General features: G+C 41.4%; 2 protein-coding genes across 6 annotated transcripts in view; one reads left to right on the top strand and one right to left on the bottom strand.

Annotated features, from left to right (window-relative positions):
- Window positions 1–5,690, top strand: part of LOC138965508 (uncharacterized) — a 116,526-nt gene extending 110,836 nt beyond the window's left edge. For all 3 annotated transcript variants that reach the window (XM_070337689.1, XM_070337691.1, XM_070337692.1), the window contains one exon: window positions 2,041–5,690. In XM_070337689.1, the coding sequence (XP_070193790.1) occupies window positions 2,041–2,331 (291 nt within the window). In that variant the 3' untranslated portion in view covers window positions 2,332–5,690. The remainder of the gene's footprint in view (window positions 1–2,040) is intronic.
- A 1,305-nt stretch (window positions 5,691–6,995) lies between these two features.
- Window positions 6,996–18,762, bottom strand: LOC138965505 (uncharacterized). 3 transcript variants are annotated; one of them, XM_070337685.1, is made up of 7 exons: window positions 17,945–18,756; window positions 17,536–17,693; window positions 17,143–17,214; window positions 12,957–13,065; window positions 10,376–10,538; window positions 9,401–9,739; window positions 6,996–7,468 (listed from the first exon to the last, which is right to left on the bottom strand). In XM_070337685.1, the coding sequence occupies exons 1-6, from the start codon at window positions 18,009–18,011 to the stop codon at window positions 9,565–9,567; spliced, it is 744 nt and encodes a 247-aa protein (XP_070193786.1). In that variant the 5' UTR covers window positions 18,012–18,756; the 3' UTR covers window positions 6,996–7,468; window positions 9,401–9,564. The 3 variants fall into 3 exon arrangements, with proteins under 3 accessions (XP_070193786.1, XP_070193787.1, XP_070193788.1); XM_070337686.1 differs by having other exon boundaries at window positions 10,387–10,538; window positions 17,945–18,747; XM_070337687.1 differs by lacking the exon at window positions 10,376–10,538 and having other exon boundaries at window positions 17,945–18,762.
- Window positions 18,763–18,989: the final 227 nt, after the last annotated feature.

Below are 18,989 nucleotides of genomic sequence, written 5' to 3'. Positions count from 1 at the left end.
GTATCTGTATCTGTATCTGTCTGTTACGCTGCACTTGTAGAACAAGTCATCCAGATGTCTGGCATTGTTGCAGCGGAGTGGGGGTGCGCAGCTAGTTCTTTATTGTCGTCTGGCTACTTGTGTTTCAAGGTTGACATGCTGACACAATTATGCACAGTAGCAACATGCCCCCACGAAGAAAACTGAGCGATTTGGATAGAGGAAGGGCAATAGGATGGCTACAAGACGGTGTTGCTGCCAGGCAAGTGGCCCAGAGGCTTGCAGTGGCTCCCTCTGTCATCATCAGACTAAAACAGAGATTCCACGCAACTGGAAGAGTGCAGGAGCGACAACGTTCTGGTCGGCCCAGAGTCACCACACAAAGAGAGGATCGCTTCATTCAGAGGCAGGCCATGCAACAAAGAATGGCTACGGCAAACAACATTAAGCAACGCCTACAAACTACCACCAACACTGTTGTTAGTGGTCAGACGATCCGAAACCGCTTACACAACTTTGGCTTGCGTGCAAGGCGTCCAGTCCGAGGAACAACCCTGACTGCTAATCACCGAGCAGCTCGCCGAGCCTGGTACACTCAACATGTGAGGTGGCAACGTCAGCAGTGGGCTTAGGTGTTGTTTACAGATGAGTGTGGAGGCGTCGCGGAGAGCGCTTCGCAGAAGGCGCTGTTCTGGAACGACAGCGTTTTGGCGGAGGCTCTGTGATGGTCTGGGGGGGGGGGGGATCAGCACACGTCTGAGGACACCTCTGTACCATGTAGTGGGCAACTTGACCGGTGTCCGCTACCAGAATGAGATCCTGCAACCCCTGGTCGTTCCAGCCCTCCAAGCGATCGGCCCTCGTGCGATTCTTCAGGATGACAACGCACCTCCCCATCGCTCTGCAGCTGTAAACACCTTCATCCAGCAGGCCAGGGTCAACAGGATGCTGTGGCCAGCCAACAGCCCGGACCTGAACCCCATAGAGCACATGTGGGACGAGCTTTGTCGTCGGGTACAGCAACATCACCCTCCTCCTGCCAATCTGGGTCAACAGGAGGAGTGGAATGGAGTTCCCAGAGCATTCATAATACCTGATCCACTCCATGCGCCAACGATGTGTTGAATGCCTGGCACACAAGGGAGCGCACACGCGTTATTGACACTGATTCACATTGTTGTGAATTTCATTTTCGAGGGTTGTCACGTTTGACACACTCAAGCTAAATAGTCGCTGCCGCGTTCGATCTTTGCTTTGTTTGTCATTACTCCTTGGTTGTTCAATTATATAATTTTAAAAAAAATTTGGTCTTGTCTGTTTTGTGTGGCGTGCTTGTAAAAAAGTGATCCTTAACTTTTTTTGAAGAGTGTATACAACAGACGCAGATCATGGACTCGCTAGTCGTTGTAGTGAGGAATATACAACAGACGCAGATCATGGACTCGCTAGTCTTTGTAGTGAGGAATATACAACAGACGCAGATCATGGACTCGCAAGTCGTTGTTGTGAGAAATATACAACAGACGCAAACTGTAACGGCCTTCAAAGGGCGACGGAAATGAAATATTTCAACTTAGCTTCAGGTGTTGATTGCTATCATATATCTTATTTCGTGTATCGTTTTTCTTTGAAAGTCGCAAGATTTGGAGGTGAGCTATGATAATCACGCAACATGTTGACAAAGTTTATTTTAACAATCGACAGCGTGGCGTTATCAATCTTCTCAGAGTACACATTTCAAGAAATATGTCAACAGTGACAGCATCGTGAAGTATGCATAACTTTTGTGACACCAGTACCAGTGTGATGTTATTGTTTACTGTTCATGTTGTTTTATGTGTGTCATTCACTCACGCTCACTGCAGACTCAGGAGAAGTAGTTCACTTTCAACATTGCATTGAGGTATCCATCTTGCAGGAAGTACAGCCATAAGGAAAGGGAAGATACTCTCAGTAAGCACAATATAACACTATCCGCTATAGCTCAGAGGTACTGGGTTCCTGGTGATTCACAGGTACCATGGATATCATTACAACCAGTATTGTTCTTCTTCTTTTCAGATGATACATCTTGCAAAAGAAAAGTTCCCAACCGTCTTCCTTTCAACGCCAGGTCCGGTAACTCACTTGGACAAGTACAAGGGACCGGGAGACAACGCATGCGCAGGATTCGGACACACCATCTTGGATCAGATGGTTCTCTCCACGTGTGATGTACTCATCATGTCGCGAAGTGGCTTCGGTAAAGTGGCTTCCTTTCTGCGAAACACTGACCAAGGATTGTTCCTGTTTCATCAGTCAAGAATTGTCCCTTTCCTCCCAAATGAAAACTTTGCTGACAGAGTGTGGTAGGCTGGGCCTTGGGGAATAGCTGGAGCGAGTGATGTGGACTCTGAGTGTGTGTGTGTGTGTGTGTGTGTGTGTGTGTGTGTGTGTGTGTGTGTGTGTGTGTGTGTGTGTGTGTGTGTGTGTGTGTGTGAATAGAATAGAATAAAATAAAATAGAATATTGTTTATTGTCATGAACCAGTAAAGTTATTGACACAACAAACAACAAATAATGCATTATACAATGCTAAAACAATCCGTAACAAATTTGCCAAGACGAACTTGAACTTCGCCTTCTAAAAATAAGTTACTTGGATTTTTGTTAGCATATTTCATATTGATATGTGAAGCATCTTCTTTAAATTCATCCCTTAATTTAACATATTTATTGCATTTATCTAGAAAATGTATTTCATCTTCTATGACATTGCATTCAATACAAAGACGATTTTCTTTAGGGATATTCTGATGTCTTCCACTTTCAATTTTTAGACAATGTGTGCTAGTCCTTAATCTGCTTAACATCTTTCTGTGTTTATTATTCTTAATTTGTATTAAGTATGACTGCATTTCGTAAGATTTACTGATCATAGAATAAAACTTAAGTCTGGAATATGTATCTGATTTTTCTTTTGTCCAGTATCTTATATATTCCTCTTGTTGTTTTTTGTCAATGGCAAACTTTAATTTGTGTACATTTAATGTAGATTGGTTATGCCAAACGTGACTAAAACCTAAGTTACAAAGAGATTGTCTAACAAATTGTAGCCATGGCGTTTCTGTCGGATGGTGCAACATTGAGTCATATAATTGATGTATATACGAATCTTGTTTGGAGTCTAGAATATGCGCCCAGAATGCTATTGTTTGTGATAACATTTTTAATCCTAAAGGGAACCTTCCTAATTCCCCCAGTACAGGTATCCACATAGCTTTTCTATGAACTCCAAGAAGGAATCGACAAAATTTGATATAAACAAATTCATGAGGATTTTTGCTAGATAAACATGATCCAAAGAAATGATCAGTATTAATTTGTTTGTTTTATTTTATTATTAAACGTAAACGGATACCAGATTTCAGCGCCATATGTTAATATCGGATTTACAAGTGAATCAAATAAATGTATCATTGTGTCTATTTGCACGTTTTGATTGCTGAAAATTCTGCGGAGGGAATGTGCTGCTTTATTACCTTGTTTACTTAAATGATCTTGAGCTGTATCAAAATTTCCATTCTTGTTGAATATGACCCCTAAATATTTATATTGATCTGTTACTTTGATTACATCAGTTCCACATTTAAATATTGTGTGCATTTTTGGATTTATATGACAAAATACTAAAATTTTTGTTTTTTCTATGTTAATTTTCAAACCACACTGTAGGCAATAGTTATTTAGATAATCTAACTTATTTTGTAATCCTATTTTTGATTTTGAAAGAAGTACTAGATCATCTGCATACAGTAGACACGATATTTTTGTATTCTGGTTAATGTATGGCGAATCAACGTCAGGCATTCCATCTGTTATATCATTAATGAAAATATTAAAAAGAGTTGGGCTTAATGTATTTACTTGATGTACTCCTTTTTTAACCAATACATCTGGTGAATATCCACCTTGCATTTGTGTGCATATCTTTGTATTAATATACATGTTTTTGATTATATTGTAGCATTTACCTCTTATGCCGGTTTTGTATATCTTAAGTGAAAGTGCATCATGTCAAACGTTATGAAATTAAAGGCCCCTCCTGTTTTTGGAACCGCAGGAGCTTTCTAGTTTGCTGTTAGGTAGATTTTTGGTTCCTCTTTCCTGTCATGCTCTCTTTTTCTTCATGAATTCTTTTCTTTTTTCTGCCTTCTTGCTCATTCACCTGTATTTTTTCCAAAAATCTCTTCTCTTTCCGCTTGTCTTGCGATTCATGTGTAGTTTAATCTGTTAGTGTTCTGATGTAAGTCCAGCAGTAGATAGGTTAAGCCTATTTTAACATACTGGAAACTGGTAATCTTCCAGTAGGTATTAATTTAGTTTTACTAAAGCCTGCTGGGACACAAGTAATGGGTTAGTGCATTTGTAAACAGGAATCGCTTGACAAGTGGCCCCCTTCATCCCCCCCTTCCTCGTCCTGATATGGCTCTGCGTAGTCGGCTGGACGTTAAGCAACAAATAAACAAACAAACAAACGTTATCAAAAGCTTTTTGAAAATCTACGAAACATCTATATAATCTACCATTTTTAGTATTGATAATATCGTCTACAATTTTCTTCAGAATGAATATTTGATCCATCGTTCGGTATCCTTTTCGAAACCCAGCTTGTTCTTTTATCAAAATATTCTTTTTTTCTAAAAAGTTGTTGATTCTTGAATTTATGATTTTACAAAACAATTTTCCCAAATTACTACTAAGAGTGATTCCTCTATAGTTACTCGTGTGTGTGTGTGTTTGTTCCTTTGCGCGCGTATGTGTGTTTGTTTGCGCACGTGCGTGTTTGTTTGTGTTTGACATTGTTTGTGAGGGAGAGAAAGTGTATGTTTGTGTTTGACATTGTTTGTGAGGGAGAGAGAGAGTGTATTGTTGTGTTTGACAATGTTTGTGAGGGAGAGAGAGAGTATGGTTGTGTTTGACATTGTTTGTGAGGGAGAGAGAGTGTATGGTTGTGTTTGACATTGTTTGTGAGGGAGAGAGAGTGTATGGTTGTGTTTGACATTGTTTGTGAGGGAGAGAGAGTGTATTGTTGTGTTTGACATTGTTTGTGAGGGAGAGAGAGTGTTTGTGTTTGACATTGTTTGTGAGGGAGAGAGAGTGTATGGTTGTGTTTGACATTGTTTGTGAGGGAGAGAGAGTGTATGGTTGTGTTTGACATTGTTTGTGAGGGAGAGAGAGTGTATGGTTGTGTTTGACATTGTTTGTGAGGGAGAGAGAGTGTATGGTTGTGTTTGACATTGTTTGTGAGGGAGAGAAAGTGTATGTTTGTGTTTGACATTGTTTGTGAGGGAGAGAGAGTGTATGGTTGTGTTTGACATTGTTTGTGAGGGAGAGAGAGTGTATTGTTGTGTTTGACATTGTTTGTGAGGGAGAGAGAGTGTATGGTTGTGTTTGACATTGTTTGTGAGGGAGAGAGAGTGTATGTGTTTGACATTGTTTGTGAGGGAGAGAGAGTGTATTGTTGTGTTTGACATTGTTTGTGAGGGAGAGAGAGTGTATGGTTGTGTTTGACATTGTTTGTGAGGGAGAGAGAGTGTATGGTTGTGTTCGAGCGTTCGTGTATCAGAGTGTGTCAGTCTGTGCACGCCGATGTATGTGTTTTAAACATTTATTGTCTGAAAAATCCCTCTGCTCTAAGGGGTACAAGGATTATTAAAACGTGAAACATGTGTGTGTGTGTGTGTGGGTGTGTGTATGTATGTGTGTTTGTGTTTGTGTGTGTGTGTGTAAGAGAGAGAGAGAGAGAGAGAGAGAGTGTGTGTGTGTGTGTGTGTGTGTGTAAGAGAGAAAGAGAGAGAGTGTATGTCTCTGTGTGTGTGTGTAAGAGAGAGAGAGAGAGAGAGAGAGAGTGTGTGTGTGTGTGTGTGTAAGAGAGAGAGAGAGAGAGAGAGAGAGAGAAGCATGTCGTGTGTGTGACTGTGTGTGTGTGTAAGAGAGAAAGAGAGAGAGTGTGTGTGTTCGTGTGTGTGAGAGAGAGAAAGAGAGAGAGAGAGAGTGTGTGTGTCTGTGTGTGTGTGTAAGAGAGAGAGAGAGAGAGAGAGTGTGTGTGTCTGTGTGTGTGTGTCAGAGAGCGAGAGAGACAGAGAGAGAGAGAGATGGTGTGTGTGTGTGTAAGAGAGAGAGACAGAGAGAGAGAGAGAGAGTGTGTGTGTCTGTGTGTGTGTGTAAGAGAGAGAGAGAGAGAGAGAGAGAGTGTGTGTGTCTGTGTGTGTGTGTAAGAGAGAGAGAGAGAGAGAGAGAGAGTGTGTGTGTCTGTGTGTGTGTGTAAGAGAGAGAGAGAGAGAGAGAGAGAGTGTGTGTGTCTGTGTGTGTGTGTAAGAGAGAGAGAGAGAGAGTGTGTGTGTCTGTGTGTGTGTGTAAGAGAGAGAGAGAGAGAGAGAGAGTGTGTGTGTCTGTGTGTGTGTGTAAGAGAGAGAGAGAGAGAGTGTGTGTGTCTGTGTGTGTGTGTGTAAGAGAGAGAGAGAGAGAGAGAGTGTGTGTGTCTGTGTGTGTGTGTGAGCGAGAGAGAGAGAGAGTGTGTGTGTCTGTGTGCGTGCTTGTGTGTGTGTGAGCGAGAGAGAGAGAGAGAGAGTGTGTGTGTCTGTGTGTGTGTGTAAGAGAGAGAGAGAGAGAGAGTGTGTGTGTCTGTGTGTGTGTGTGTGTGTAAGAGAGAGAGAGAGAGAGAGTGTGTGTGTCTGTGTGTGTGTGTGTAAGAGAGAGAGAGAGTGTGTGTGTGTGTCTGTGTGTGTCTGTGTGTGTCTGTGTGTGTGTGTGTCTGTGTGTGTGTGTCTGTGTGTGTGTGTGTCTGTGTGTGTGTGTACAAATGTTTTCAACCCGACGCTGGTCAGTCAAAGTTGAAAGAGACAAAACAAAAGCCACAAGAAACCAACATCTTAAAGAGATTAAAGACGTCTCCGCGCGTGCACAAACAACACTCTCGGTCGCACGAACACCCCACACACACACACACACACACACACACACACAAGGAGTTATCAGCTAAAGATGACATAGGTCCAATCACGTGACCTGTTCATTTCGCAATTCCATCCAGGGTCAATCAAAATAGGTTCAACCATTACATTTATATAATATTACATTTATATAATATTACATTTATATAATATTACATTTATATCATATTACATTTTTATCATATTACATTTATATCATATTACATTAACTCTTTGAGTCTTTACTCTGGGCTGAACTCCACCTGTCTCGTGTTTGTTCACCGAGTCTTCTTTTCCCGCGGTCCACCTACTTCGTGTACACACCGAGTCTTTTCGTGGGAAAGACATGCAAACGTCGAGTCTTCACTTGTGGCGGAATAACACCTGGTTCATGAAAACGTCGAGTCTTCAGGCGGAATTACACATGACTCATTCACACACGGAATAAGTACACCCGACAGTAGTACACCTGCGTTGGTGAAAACATCTAGTCATCAGTTCCAATAGAAGTACACCTAGTCATCAGTTCCAATAGAAGTACACCTAGTCATCAGTTCCAATAGAAGTACACCTAGTCATCAGTTCCAATAGAAGTACACCTAGTCATCAGTTCCAATAGAAGTACACCTAGTCATCAGTTCCAATAGAAGTACAGCTAGTCATCAGTTCCAATAGAAGTACACCTAGTCATCAGTTCCAATAGAAGTACACCTAGTCATCAGTTCCAATAGAAGTACACCTAGTCATCAGTTCCAATAGAAGTACATCTAGTCATCAGTTCCAATAGAAGTACATCTAGTCATCAGTTCCAATAGAAGTACACCTAGTCATCAGTTCCAATAGAAGTACATCTAGTCATCAGTTCCAATAGAAGTACACCTAGTCATCAGTTCCAATAGAAGTACACCTAGTCATCAGTTCCAATAGAAGTACATCTAGTCATCAGTTCCAATAGAAGTACACCTAGTCATCAGTTCCAATAGAAGTACACCTAGTCATCAGTTCCAATAGAAGTACATCTAGTCATCAGTTCCAATAGAAGTACATCTAGTCATCAGTTCCAATAGAAGTACACCTAGTCATCAGTTCCAATAGAAGTACACCTAGTCATCAGTTCCAATAGAAGTACATCTAGTCATCAGTTCCAATAGAAGTACATCTAGTCATCAGTTCCAATAGAAGTACACCTAGTCATCAGTTCCAATAGAAGTACATCTAGTCATCAGTTCCAATAGAAGTACATCTAGTCATCAGTTCCAATAGAAGTACACCTAGTCATCAGTTCCAATAGAAGTACATCTAGTCATCAGTTCCAATAGAAGTACACCTAGTCATCAGTTCCAATAGAAGTACATCTAGTCATCAGTTCCAATAGAAGTACACCTAGTCATCAGTTCCAATAGAAGTACATCTAGTCATCAGTTCCAATAGAAGTACACCTAGTCATCAGTTCCAATAGAAGTACACCTAGTCATCAGTTCCAATAGAAGTACACCTAGTCATCAGTTCCAATAGAAGTACATCTAGTCATCAGTTCCAATAGAAGTACATCTAGTCATCAGTTCCAATAGAAGTACACCTAGTCATCAGTTCCAATAGAAGTACATCTAGTCATCAGTTCCAATAGAAGTACATCTAGTCATCAGTTCCAATAGAAGTACACCTAGTCATCAGTTCCAATAGAAGTACATCTAGTCATCAGTTCCAATAGAAGTACATCTAGTCATCAGTTCCAATAGAAGTACACCTAGTCATCAGTTCCAATAGAAGTACACCTAGTCATCAGTTCCAATAGAAGTACATCTAGTCATCAGTTCCAATAGAAGTACATCTAGTCATCAGTTCCAATAGAAGTACACCTAGTCATCAGTTCCAATAGAAGTACACCTAGTCATCAGTTCCAATAGAAGTACATCTAGTCATCAGTTCCAATAGAAGTACATCTAGTCATCAGTTCCAATAGAAGTACACCTAGTCATCAGTTCCAATAGAAGTACATCTAGTCATCAGTTCCAATAGAAGTACACCTAGTCATCAGTTCCAATAGAAGTACATCTAGTCATCAGTTCCAATAGAAGTACACCTAGTCATCAGTTCCAATAGAAGTACATCTAGTCATCAGTTCCAATAGAAGTACACCTAGTCATCAGTTCCAATAGAAGTACACCTAGTCATCAGTTCCAATAGAAGTACACCTAGTCATCAGTTCCAATAGAAGTACATCTAGTCATCAGTTCCAATAGAAGTACACCTAGTCATCAGTTCCAATAGAAGTACATCTAGTCATCAGTTCCAATAGAAGTACACCTAGTCATCAGTTCCAATAGAAGTACATCTAGTCATCAGTTCCAATAGAAGTACACCTAGTCATCAGTTCCAATAGAAGTACACCTAGTCATCAGTTCCAATAGAAGTACACCTAGTCATCAGTTCCAATAGAAGTACACCTCTTTCACGCATACACCGGGCAATCACTTCCGGGGGTAGTACACTTCCCTACTGCAAACACAATCTTCACTTCCAGCAAAAGTACACGACCTGCTTTGTGCAAAAAACAGAATCTTCACTTTCCGCAAAAGTACATGGCCTGCCTCATGCAAAAACAGAATCTTCACTTCCGGCGGAGGTGCACCTGACGGCAGGGGAATGGGCGTGCGGCATCATGGGAAGGTGGGCAATAGTTTGTCCAGTTCTTACTCCATTGCTGGTGTCGGAGATGGTGGTGGTCTGAGATCCCTGAGAGGTACGGCTTCGCACTGACCAGCTTCTGCTGCGGGACGTCCGACCTGTTGGAGTTTGAAAAATAAAGCATCGAGTTGTCTTCTTTTTCGTGCTTTTCTTAATTCTAGCCACCCGACTCCCTCCCACCCCACTACGAAAGTACAGCCAATGTGTAGGCCACTAAAGCCCCAGTAAGCATTCTACAAATTAGCAGCAACAAATCACACACAAACACAAGCTTGACACACTCGGGCAGAACATGGTTTACTCTGGGATAGTGTCGGCAGTCAGCAAACACCGCAATTTGTCCGACAAATCAAGATTAGCTTGTTGTGTTCCTTTGATTTAACTGATTGCATGCGCTATAAACGTATTGAACTCAACGTTACTGTCATCAGTTTTGACAGACATGCAGAACCTATTTAAACTTTGGGAAACTGCCGACAATTTTGTGACAGTTTCGGCAAAGCCACCAAATAAAATAAACAACAACAACAACAACAACAACAACAACAACAACAACAACAACAACAACAACAAGGATTGACTATCAAAACAATCACCTGATGTTTACCCGTCTAAGTAACTTACATCCTCCAACTTTGAGCAAAAGTGACGATTGAAACATTCACACGATGTTTACCCGTCTAAGCAACCTACATCTTCCAACTTTGAGCAAAAGTGACGATTAAAACATTCACCCGATGTTTACCCGTCTAAGTAACCAACATCTTCCAACTTTGAGCATGACGCCGATGAAGACGAGAAGGAGAAAAAGGACGACACAGACGATGATGATCCAGATCTCCACGTGGAAACCCGGCGAATCGTCACTGCTTTCACCAGTCGTTGGTGCGGATTTCTCTGAATCAAACATCATTTAAAGTAGGGCAACGTCAAATTTAGTTCAGAAATAACGATGGGTGCATGAACAAGGAAATATCGAGATAACAAGACAACATTTTTTTTATACATTATAACCAATGAGACACAAATCTTCATCTGAAGCATAGATATATAACAAATTGAGCTGTTGAAAAACACCTCTTCCACAAATGCATTAACCAGTCAGAATGCAGAGTGGGGGAGAGGGGGGAGCAAAGGGGTAGGGGGTGGGACGGCAGGAGAGTTTCAGAATTCTGCGATGTTCCGAAATACCTCTGTCGGGTTTGTATTGGCACTGGAAGAGTTTCACCCTTTTCCAAGGGGCGCAACTCTTCTACAGTCAGTAACAAGCCCGGCACAGTTATTTCCTGAAAACCAACTAAATTCAACCCTTTTAGAAAGACGCCCAGTTCTATGCTAATCAGGTTCTGCATGTTTTCCTATGACGAGGATATCATATATATATATATATATCAGGGTTATCTTGTATAAGTATTAATATGACGAGGATATTATATATATATACTAGCGGTCAGGCCCGGTTTCGCCCGGGTGTTTCTGCTCTCCCCTCTCTCAGAAACCTCTCGAATCTTATTCCAATCTGGATAAGAAAAATGACAGTGTGAGCTCATACATTTGGATGTATAGGCAAGGCAAGTTTCTATTTGGTTCAACTTTTGATTTGTTTACCCCTTCTCACACCCACTGTAGTTACCGTCTGATCAAAGCACGCATACCTCATGAGTGAGCGCGTCATACCTTTTTGAACAGGGGAGAGAAATCTGTAAATTCTCGTGATCTTTCACTGAGGCGATCGTTTCGTAAACATTATTCGCGATGATCTGGAAGGCAGGGAGGGGGAGCAGGGGGCAGGGTTAGTGTGTGTGTGTGGGGGGGGGGGGGGGGGGCGGCGGGATGATGGCTGGGGGTAACCCTTGAGAATGACACGGTATACTGGTTTGATGAGAGTTACCTCCCTTCCGTGGGTGACAAAGCATGATTTACCTCCCTTGCACTAAATAGAATGTATTGATAGATGGGGAGGGTAATTATCCGAGGAAGGAAACAATGTCTGGAGAAACTAAAACCCAGGTGCACATTTGTGGGTCCAGGGCAGTGTGTATACAAAATATCTTGTGGTTATCTTTTGCCATCTCTGAGGTATGGCGACCACAGACAGACACACACACACACATACACACACACATACACACACACAGACACACAAACACAGACACACACACACACACAGACAGACACTCTCTTTTATTTATATGTATATAGATATATATATATCAATCAGGGTTACCTTGTATAAGTATTAATATGACGAGGATATTCTCTATTTATCCTACATACGTGAGAGAGATACTCGTGAGATAATAATCGTTCAAATCACACGTGTGTATATCATGTAAATGAGGTCATGTCAAGCAAGTCTGGCAGGGACCTGTTTTTCCACTGCTTATGATGCCAAAGTCACCGAGACAAACGTCATTATAGAAAACAAATTGCGCTCGCTAATTACCCTCGATGAATTTTTAGAACTAACACGTCACGCCACACTTTCAGAGGACGTTTCTTTGCTTTGACGTAATAGATTTGACGAGGCTTTAAAAGAGATCGAGGTTCCAAAACAAGCGTCTTCAATTTAGCTGCCTCGACTGCAGGACATTTTCAGTAAAATACACGTAAGTACAGTATGTAGGATAAACAGAATACTACATGGCTTGCTAGCGAAAGCGAGCTGTTCACTATTTGAACAAGCAACGAGTGTAAATCTGGTACGACACAGCAAGCCATGTAGTATTCTCTATATATCAATCACGGTTACCTTGTATTAGTATTAATATGAAGAGGATATTATATATATATCAATCAGGGTTACCTTGTATAAGTATTAATATGACGAGGATATTATATATATATATCAATCAGGGGTAACTTGTATAAGTATTAATATGACGAGGATATTATATATACATCAATCAGGGGTATCTTGTATAAGTATTAATATGACGAGGATATCATATATATATCAATCAGGGGTATCTTGTATAAGTATTAATATGACGCGCGAGTCGACACAAACACTCAGGGAAAACAGTTGTGCGTTTGCATGTTAATAGAAAACAAATGATGAAACAATAACATTAAAAAAAACATGGCAAGAATAACACTTTATTGTCCATTAACATTTTAGAATCTTGAACTGATAGGCAAAGCGCTATTCAAAGATCTGATAAAGAAAGGGAAGTAAGCACTCAAAATGCATACGACATGTGTAATAGAGTAAGTAACTTCCCTTCCTTTATCAGATGATTAAAATGTTACATTAACTTTTTCTTTGACACACCCAATCTGCCTGTAAACGATCATAGCTAAAACAGGGTTTACCGGGTGCTGGCACGGTGATGACGGCACGGTCAAAGGGGGGTATTGTGATGGCGGTTTTGTTGGACATGTAGCTGCTCAGGAACTCTCCATTCACGTCGCGAGCCCTCACCTGCAAGACGAATAACGGTAAGCTAATGTGTAAAATGACAAACACGCACATATTTACGCACACACACACACACACACACACACACACACACACACACACACACACACACACACACAAAAGCCCATATGGACGCACGTGTGTTTGCTTGCGTTTGGGCACGCGCATGTGTGTGTGTGTGTGTGTGAGATTGTGTGTGTGTGTGTGTGTGTGTGTGTGTGTGTGTGTGTGTGTGTGTGTTCGTGTGAATGTCTATGTGTGTGTGTGTGTGTGTGTGTGTGTGTGTTTACGTGTGCGTGTGTGTGTGTGTGCGGGGGGGTGCGTACGTGCGTACGTGCGTGTGTGTGTGTGTGTTTGCGTGTATGTGTGCTTATCATTGAGTTGTCCAGTGTGTTAGTTGATTAAGGCTTGGGAATCGGTGCGTTGGTCAGTTATTTGCACGGACGTAAAATTCGCAATAAAACGTTATACCAAAGTCAGCCTAATTCGTTGTTTGCTATAAAATATTTCAAAAACAAATATTCTTGAAAAGTCGTGCCAGAGTAGATTAAAACAAGTCGCGTAAGGCGAAATTACTACATTTAGTCAAGCTGTTGAACTCACAAAATGAAACTGAACGCACTGCATTTTTACACAAGAAAATTGGTTGATTAAAATCAACATGGCCGAAGCAATTGCCAAGTGGCGTACCCCGTCTCTTTGTGTACGTGTTATCTCCTGCCCGACCCAGTTGCCTCCCCTGTCTATAGCTATTCTCTCTGTGTGTGTGGGTGCTAGTTACATTGGGTTTACCTTTAAATATTGCCCTTTGTGCTAGGAAATCCCTAACTTAAAATGGTGAGAAGCAGCAGAGTAACCTCTAACCATCAGTGCCTAATGAGTGACTAAATAATACCTGGTTGTCTTTGTGCACTGTACTTTATTGTTGTAAACCGGTCGAAGAAGTGTGTTTACTATCGTAGAGTAGGCCTAGACTCTTAACCGGATTCATTTCTAACCTATCTTATCCCAGATTTAGGTGGTAGGATCCCATAACTTTCCCAGTTTAGCTTGTATTTGAGTATTATGTATCAGCTTTGTAACTGCTTGTAATAAGCCTTATTCAGTGTGTAACAACGACCCCTATCATTGGGCAGGAATTTTAAGTACTACACCCCCCGTTGGCTTAGACCGGGTAGCCTGCCTATTCGCTTATCGCCACAGGGAGTCGGAGTGACCACTGTCTTTAAAAGGGTGAACATCAGGCTAGATCAGCAAACGCGATTAGTGACACTGAGCGAGCTGTGTGGTGCTCCTATTGTGTTGTTGCCGTGGACGTGTCGAAGCTCTGCCCAAATTTGTTGTGAACCGGTCTAGCTGTGTAGTTTGGCGCGAAGTTTGTAAGCGGTCGACTTGTAGTTTTAAATTCCGATACCTGTGCTCTTGTGTTTCGCGACTTAGGCGTCAGCAGCAGATTTTGAGTTTGCGTTTCAAGTGTGCTCACTGAGGAGAATCTGTAAGTAACTAAATGCTTTATTCATTCCTTATGCTTTATTCTTATGTTTCATTTGATGCTATGATGTTTGCATATGTACATGTTGCCGCTGATTTGGTCCCGGGCGATGTCCGACCGGTCTCGCGTCAGAGTTGATGACACCATTTTGATCTATCGGAGAGATGTGTTTTCTAGATCAGTTTCTAATTACTTTCATGATTTGGCGCTGAAATTGAGCGTTAATAACTATTAATATTTGATGACCAGTTGTTCTAAAGTTGTTTTAGAGTCTTGTGAAATAAAGACTCGTAAGAATCAAGTAAGGCAGACTCGTTCTCATACGCTTCGTTTTCGCTGAGAAAAGCCTGTCTCACAATATTTTATGATCATAATTTTTATATTTTTAATTTTCAGAGCTTTTTTATAATCCAAATATAACATATTTATATGTTTTTGGAATCAGAAAATGATGAAGAATAAGATTACCGTAAATTTGGATCGTTTTATATAAAAAAAATGATAATTACAATTTTCAGATTTTTAATTACTTACTTACTGCCTTTCACGCCTGGTGGCGTGTAGGGCAGCGACCAAAGTCATTAATTATGTTTTAAGCCACCAAGCTGAAATGCAATACCAAAGTCCGGCCTTTGTCGAAGATTGCTTTGTCAAAATGCCAATCAATTTGATTGAAAAATGAGGGTTTATCAGTTTTAGAACGTGTCCATAAGCAGCCTGCTTGTTAACGTTCTTAATGTTGTTACTGTTTATAACGTGTATATACAAGACATTAATAAAAACACGCTAAAACCAAAAATGAGGGTGTGACAGTGCCGCCTCAACTTTTACAAAAAAACCGGATATGACGTCATCAAAGGTATTTATCGAAAAAAATGAAAAAAATGTCCGGGGATATCATTCCCAGGAACTCTCATGTCAAATTTCATAAAGATCGGTCCAGTAGTTTAGTCTGAATCGCTCTACACACACACACACACACACACACACACACACACACACACACACACACACACAGACAGACACACACACACACACACACAGACACACATACACCACGACCCTCGTCTCGATTCCCCCTCTACCAGTGGTGCACAATGGCTTTCCCCATTACCTGTAATTACCAGACCGCCCTAACACAACGGCATTCACTGACACCGCCCTAACACAACGGCATTCACTGACACGACAATGCTACGAGGAAATGATGCATGAAATGTAGTTTATGCGCAGCTCTAGTATTTGTCTAAACATCTTGACCTCAATATTCCCCTGTGTTCCAATGGGCTTGTCTGAGCTGGTTGAATTCAGTTGTGAGTTGTGTTGTTTCGTGTGTATGTGTCTGAGCTGGTTGAATTCAGTTGTGAGTTGTGTTGTTTCGTGTGTATGTGTCTGAGCTGGTTGAATTCAGTTGTGAGTTGTGTTGTTTCGTGTGTATATGTGTCTGAGCTGGTTGAATTCAGTTGTGAGTTGTGTTGTTTCGTGTGTATGTGTCTGAGCTGGTTGAATTCAGTTGTGAGTTGTGTTGTTTCGTGTGTATGTGTCTGAGCTGGTTGAATTCAGTTGTGAGTTGTGTTGTTTCGTGTGTTTGTGTCTGAGCTGGTTGAATTCAGTTGTGAGTTGTGTTGTTTCGTGTGTATGTGTCTGAGCTGGTTGAATTCAGTTGTGAGTTGTGTTGTTTCGTGTGTATGTGTCTGAGCTGGTTGAATTCAGTTGTGAGTTGTGTTGTTTCGTGTGTATGTGTGTGTGTGGGTGGAAGGAGGGGGTAACGCTATAACACTAAATGTGTGTCTTACTTTAGAACTTAGCAATACTCTCTCAGTACAACATCGAAAGCATACCTTTATTATAGATTCATTCTATGTGCCCCGTTATACTATTCTGCCATTTTGTAATTTCGACTTATCTTCAAATTGTAGCTTTTGTCACATTTTGAGGTTGAACTTTTAACTATTCTTTCTGAGAAAGCAAAATCGTGTCTCTTCAAGAGAACTTTCAAATTTTGATTGAGGAAGGGAGAAGGTGAGGGGGCGATGGAGGGAGGGCGTGAGCGAGTCAGTGCGACTGACTGACTGACTTAATATATTCGTTCATTATTACATTTATTAATTTATTCCATTACCTTCTGTGACGCCTCATCGTTGAAAGTTGGCCAGATAGCTCTTGATATTGAATGGCAGTTTAAAAACTGGCCATTATATCTTTACAAATAAGCTGTAAACATTGGTGATGTGTTTAATGGTGCATATCAGCCTTTATCTCTCTTTGATAGGTAGGCTATTTCTCGCCATATTTATGATGTTATGAAAGACTAGACGTCACACACACACACACATACACACACACACGCACACACACACACACACACACACACAGAGACACACACACAGGCACACACACACACACACACACACACACACACACACACACACACACACACACACACACATATATAGAAAGAGGGCCAGAGGCAGAGAGACACGCAGAAAGAAACAGAAAGTCTGTTGAATGCCGACAACACACGATCATTGTAAGTGATCGTTAAAGTTTTGACATACACTTTCAAATTCTACAACATTCCAACTCACCAAGACAACGTACTGTTTTGCTCTGTCTGTTGGAAAGCCCTTCACCTCATAGATTATCTCTGAGTCCGATTTCTGAAAAAGATTGAAAACAAAATCGAAGATCATGATTGAAAAAACCCCGAAAAAACAGGAAGACAGCTACCAGAAAAAATAACAAATGTCAAACACATTTAAATGAAAAGCTATCAACAAAAAATTGTCCAAGAAAAGGGAAAGAACAACAACACACTACTGCTATTCACAAAAAGAATAAAACATATAAATACATTTTAAAAATGATTCAACGAAAATAAATGACGAAAGAAAACGAACTAAAAAGATCGCATACACACAAACACGCCTCCCCCCCCCCCCCTTCCCGGCAGACACAAACTCCGACCTCCAAAAGCTTACTTGAACACACTTGGACTTCTCCACGAATATTCGTTGGTCATCTGTCGTCATGGCCCCTACCCAGTAGTCGCTGGCCCCCGCCCTGGGTGGAGCTATGTGGACCTCCAGCACTGACCTCGCCACGGAGTACCGGCTCCAGATGTGGGGACTCCATTTCTCTGACACATATGAGATGGGATGAGATACTGAGGATGAGACGAGAAGAGACAATTGAGACAAGACAAGACAGACAAGATAAGATAAAACACACACACACACACACACACACACACACACACACACACACACACTGTGGCACACAAGACAAGATAACACAAACATACACACACACACACACACACACACACACACACACAAACTGACGCACGCGTGCGCACTAAACAACCTACTGCATGCAGGAGCAGCTTACCTGCAGCAATGCTAGCAGTCACAAAGAAATAGACTGCAAGAAACGCAGGGAAAAAATTACGACGCATGTTGTCTGGCTTCTGTTCGCACAACTTCAGAAAGAACTCGGTTCATCCACATGGATGGGAGTATTCAATAACTCTTAGATTCTGTTTTGTTTTGATGTTGCCGTACTGTGTTCCTCTTGTGGGTGACCAAACCAATAGGTGTTGCTTCTTTGTCATTGCAGATGAAGCAAAACGGCACTGTGTTTTGAAACTTGTCGGTGTTAGTCAATCAAGAAGGAAGGTATGTTAAAAACAAAGATGAACAAATTAAAGCGTCGCCTCTCCAAAAGAATACGTATGTAGCACTCTGCGATAAGTCGAATGGGTCCAAGTCGCATGTGAATTCTTCAACAGATATGTCCTCACAAGTCAAAGTTTGCCTCTCTAAAACAATTATTCCGAATCTGGATGTAATATTTGTGTGAAATCATAACAGAAATGTCCTCGCTTGCCATCTTTTTTCCTCATATCCATTTCTTCGATTCATGTCGAACAACTACTGAACCAGCTGGCTCCACTTAAACTTCACAACTCTTTCTGCGTTCACGGCGGAGTCACAGACGGTTATCAACAGGTAATCGCTACTAACCCAGTGTCCTCTGGGGAGGATATCATATCAGTTCTTCCACTAACAAAAAAGCCTGGAAGTGGAATAAAACAGCCGTTGACACGCGAATAGCAGGGGGTCTTCAAGCGTGTACACAATGGCAGACAAGGTGTGTGCGTATTTTTGTCACAGTGTTATTGTTATTTGGTTAAGGGTTCCAAACGCCGTGATCGAACAGAGAAAAGTTTCGCATCAGTGAACCGGCACAAGGCCTGAGCAGGTGTGTGAATTTTAGTGTTTAGTACTTTCGTTTTTCGGCCAGGATCCTGTACGCTAACCATTAGCAGTGTGGATACGATAGACCACCCATGTGTGTGTGTGTGTGTGTGTGTGTGTGTATGTGTGTGTGTGTACGTGTGTGTACGTGTGTGTACGTGTGTTACGCGTGATTG

The sequence above is a fragment of the Littorina saxatilis genome, linkage group LG4 (assembly GCF_037325665.1).
Source record: "Littorina saxatilis isolate snail1 linkage group LG4, US_GU_Lsax_2.0, whole genome shotgun sequence".
NCBI lineage: Eukaryota > Metazoa > Mollusca > Gastropoda > Littorinimorpha > Littorinidae > Littorina > Littorina saxatilis.
The sequence above is the reverse complement of the archived record's forward strand: the minus strand, read 5'-3'. Positions and strand labels throughout refer to the sequence as shown.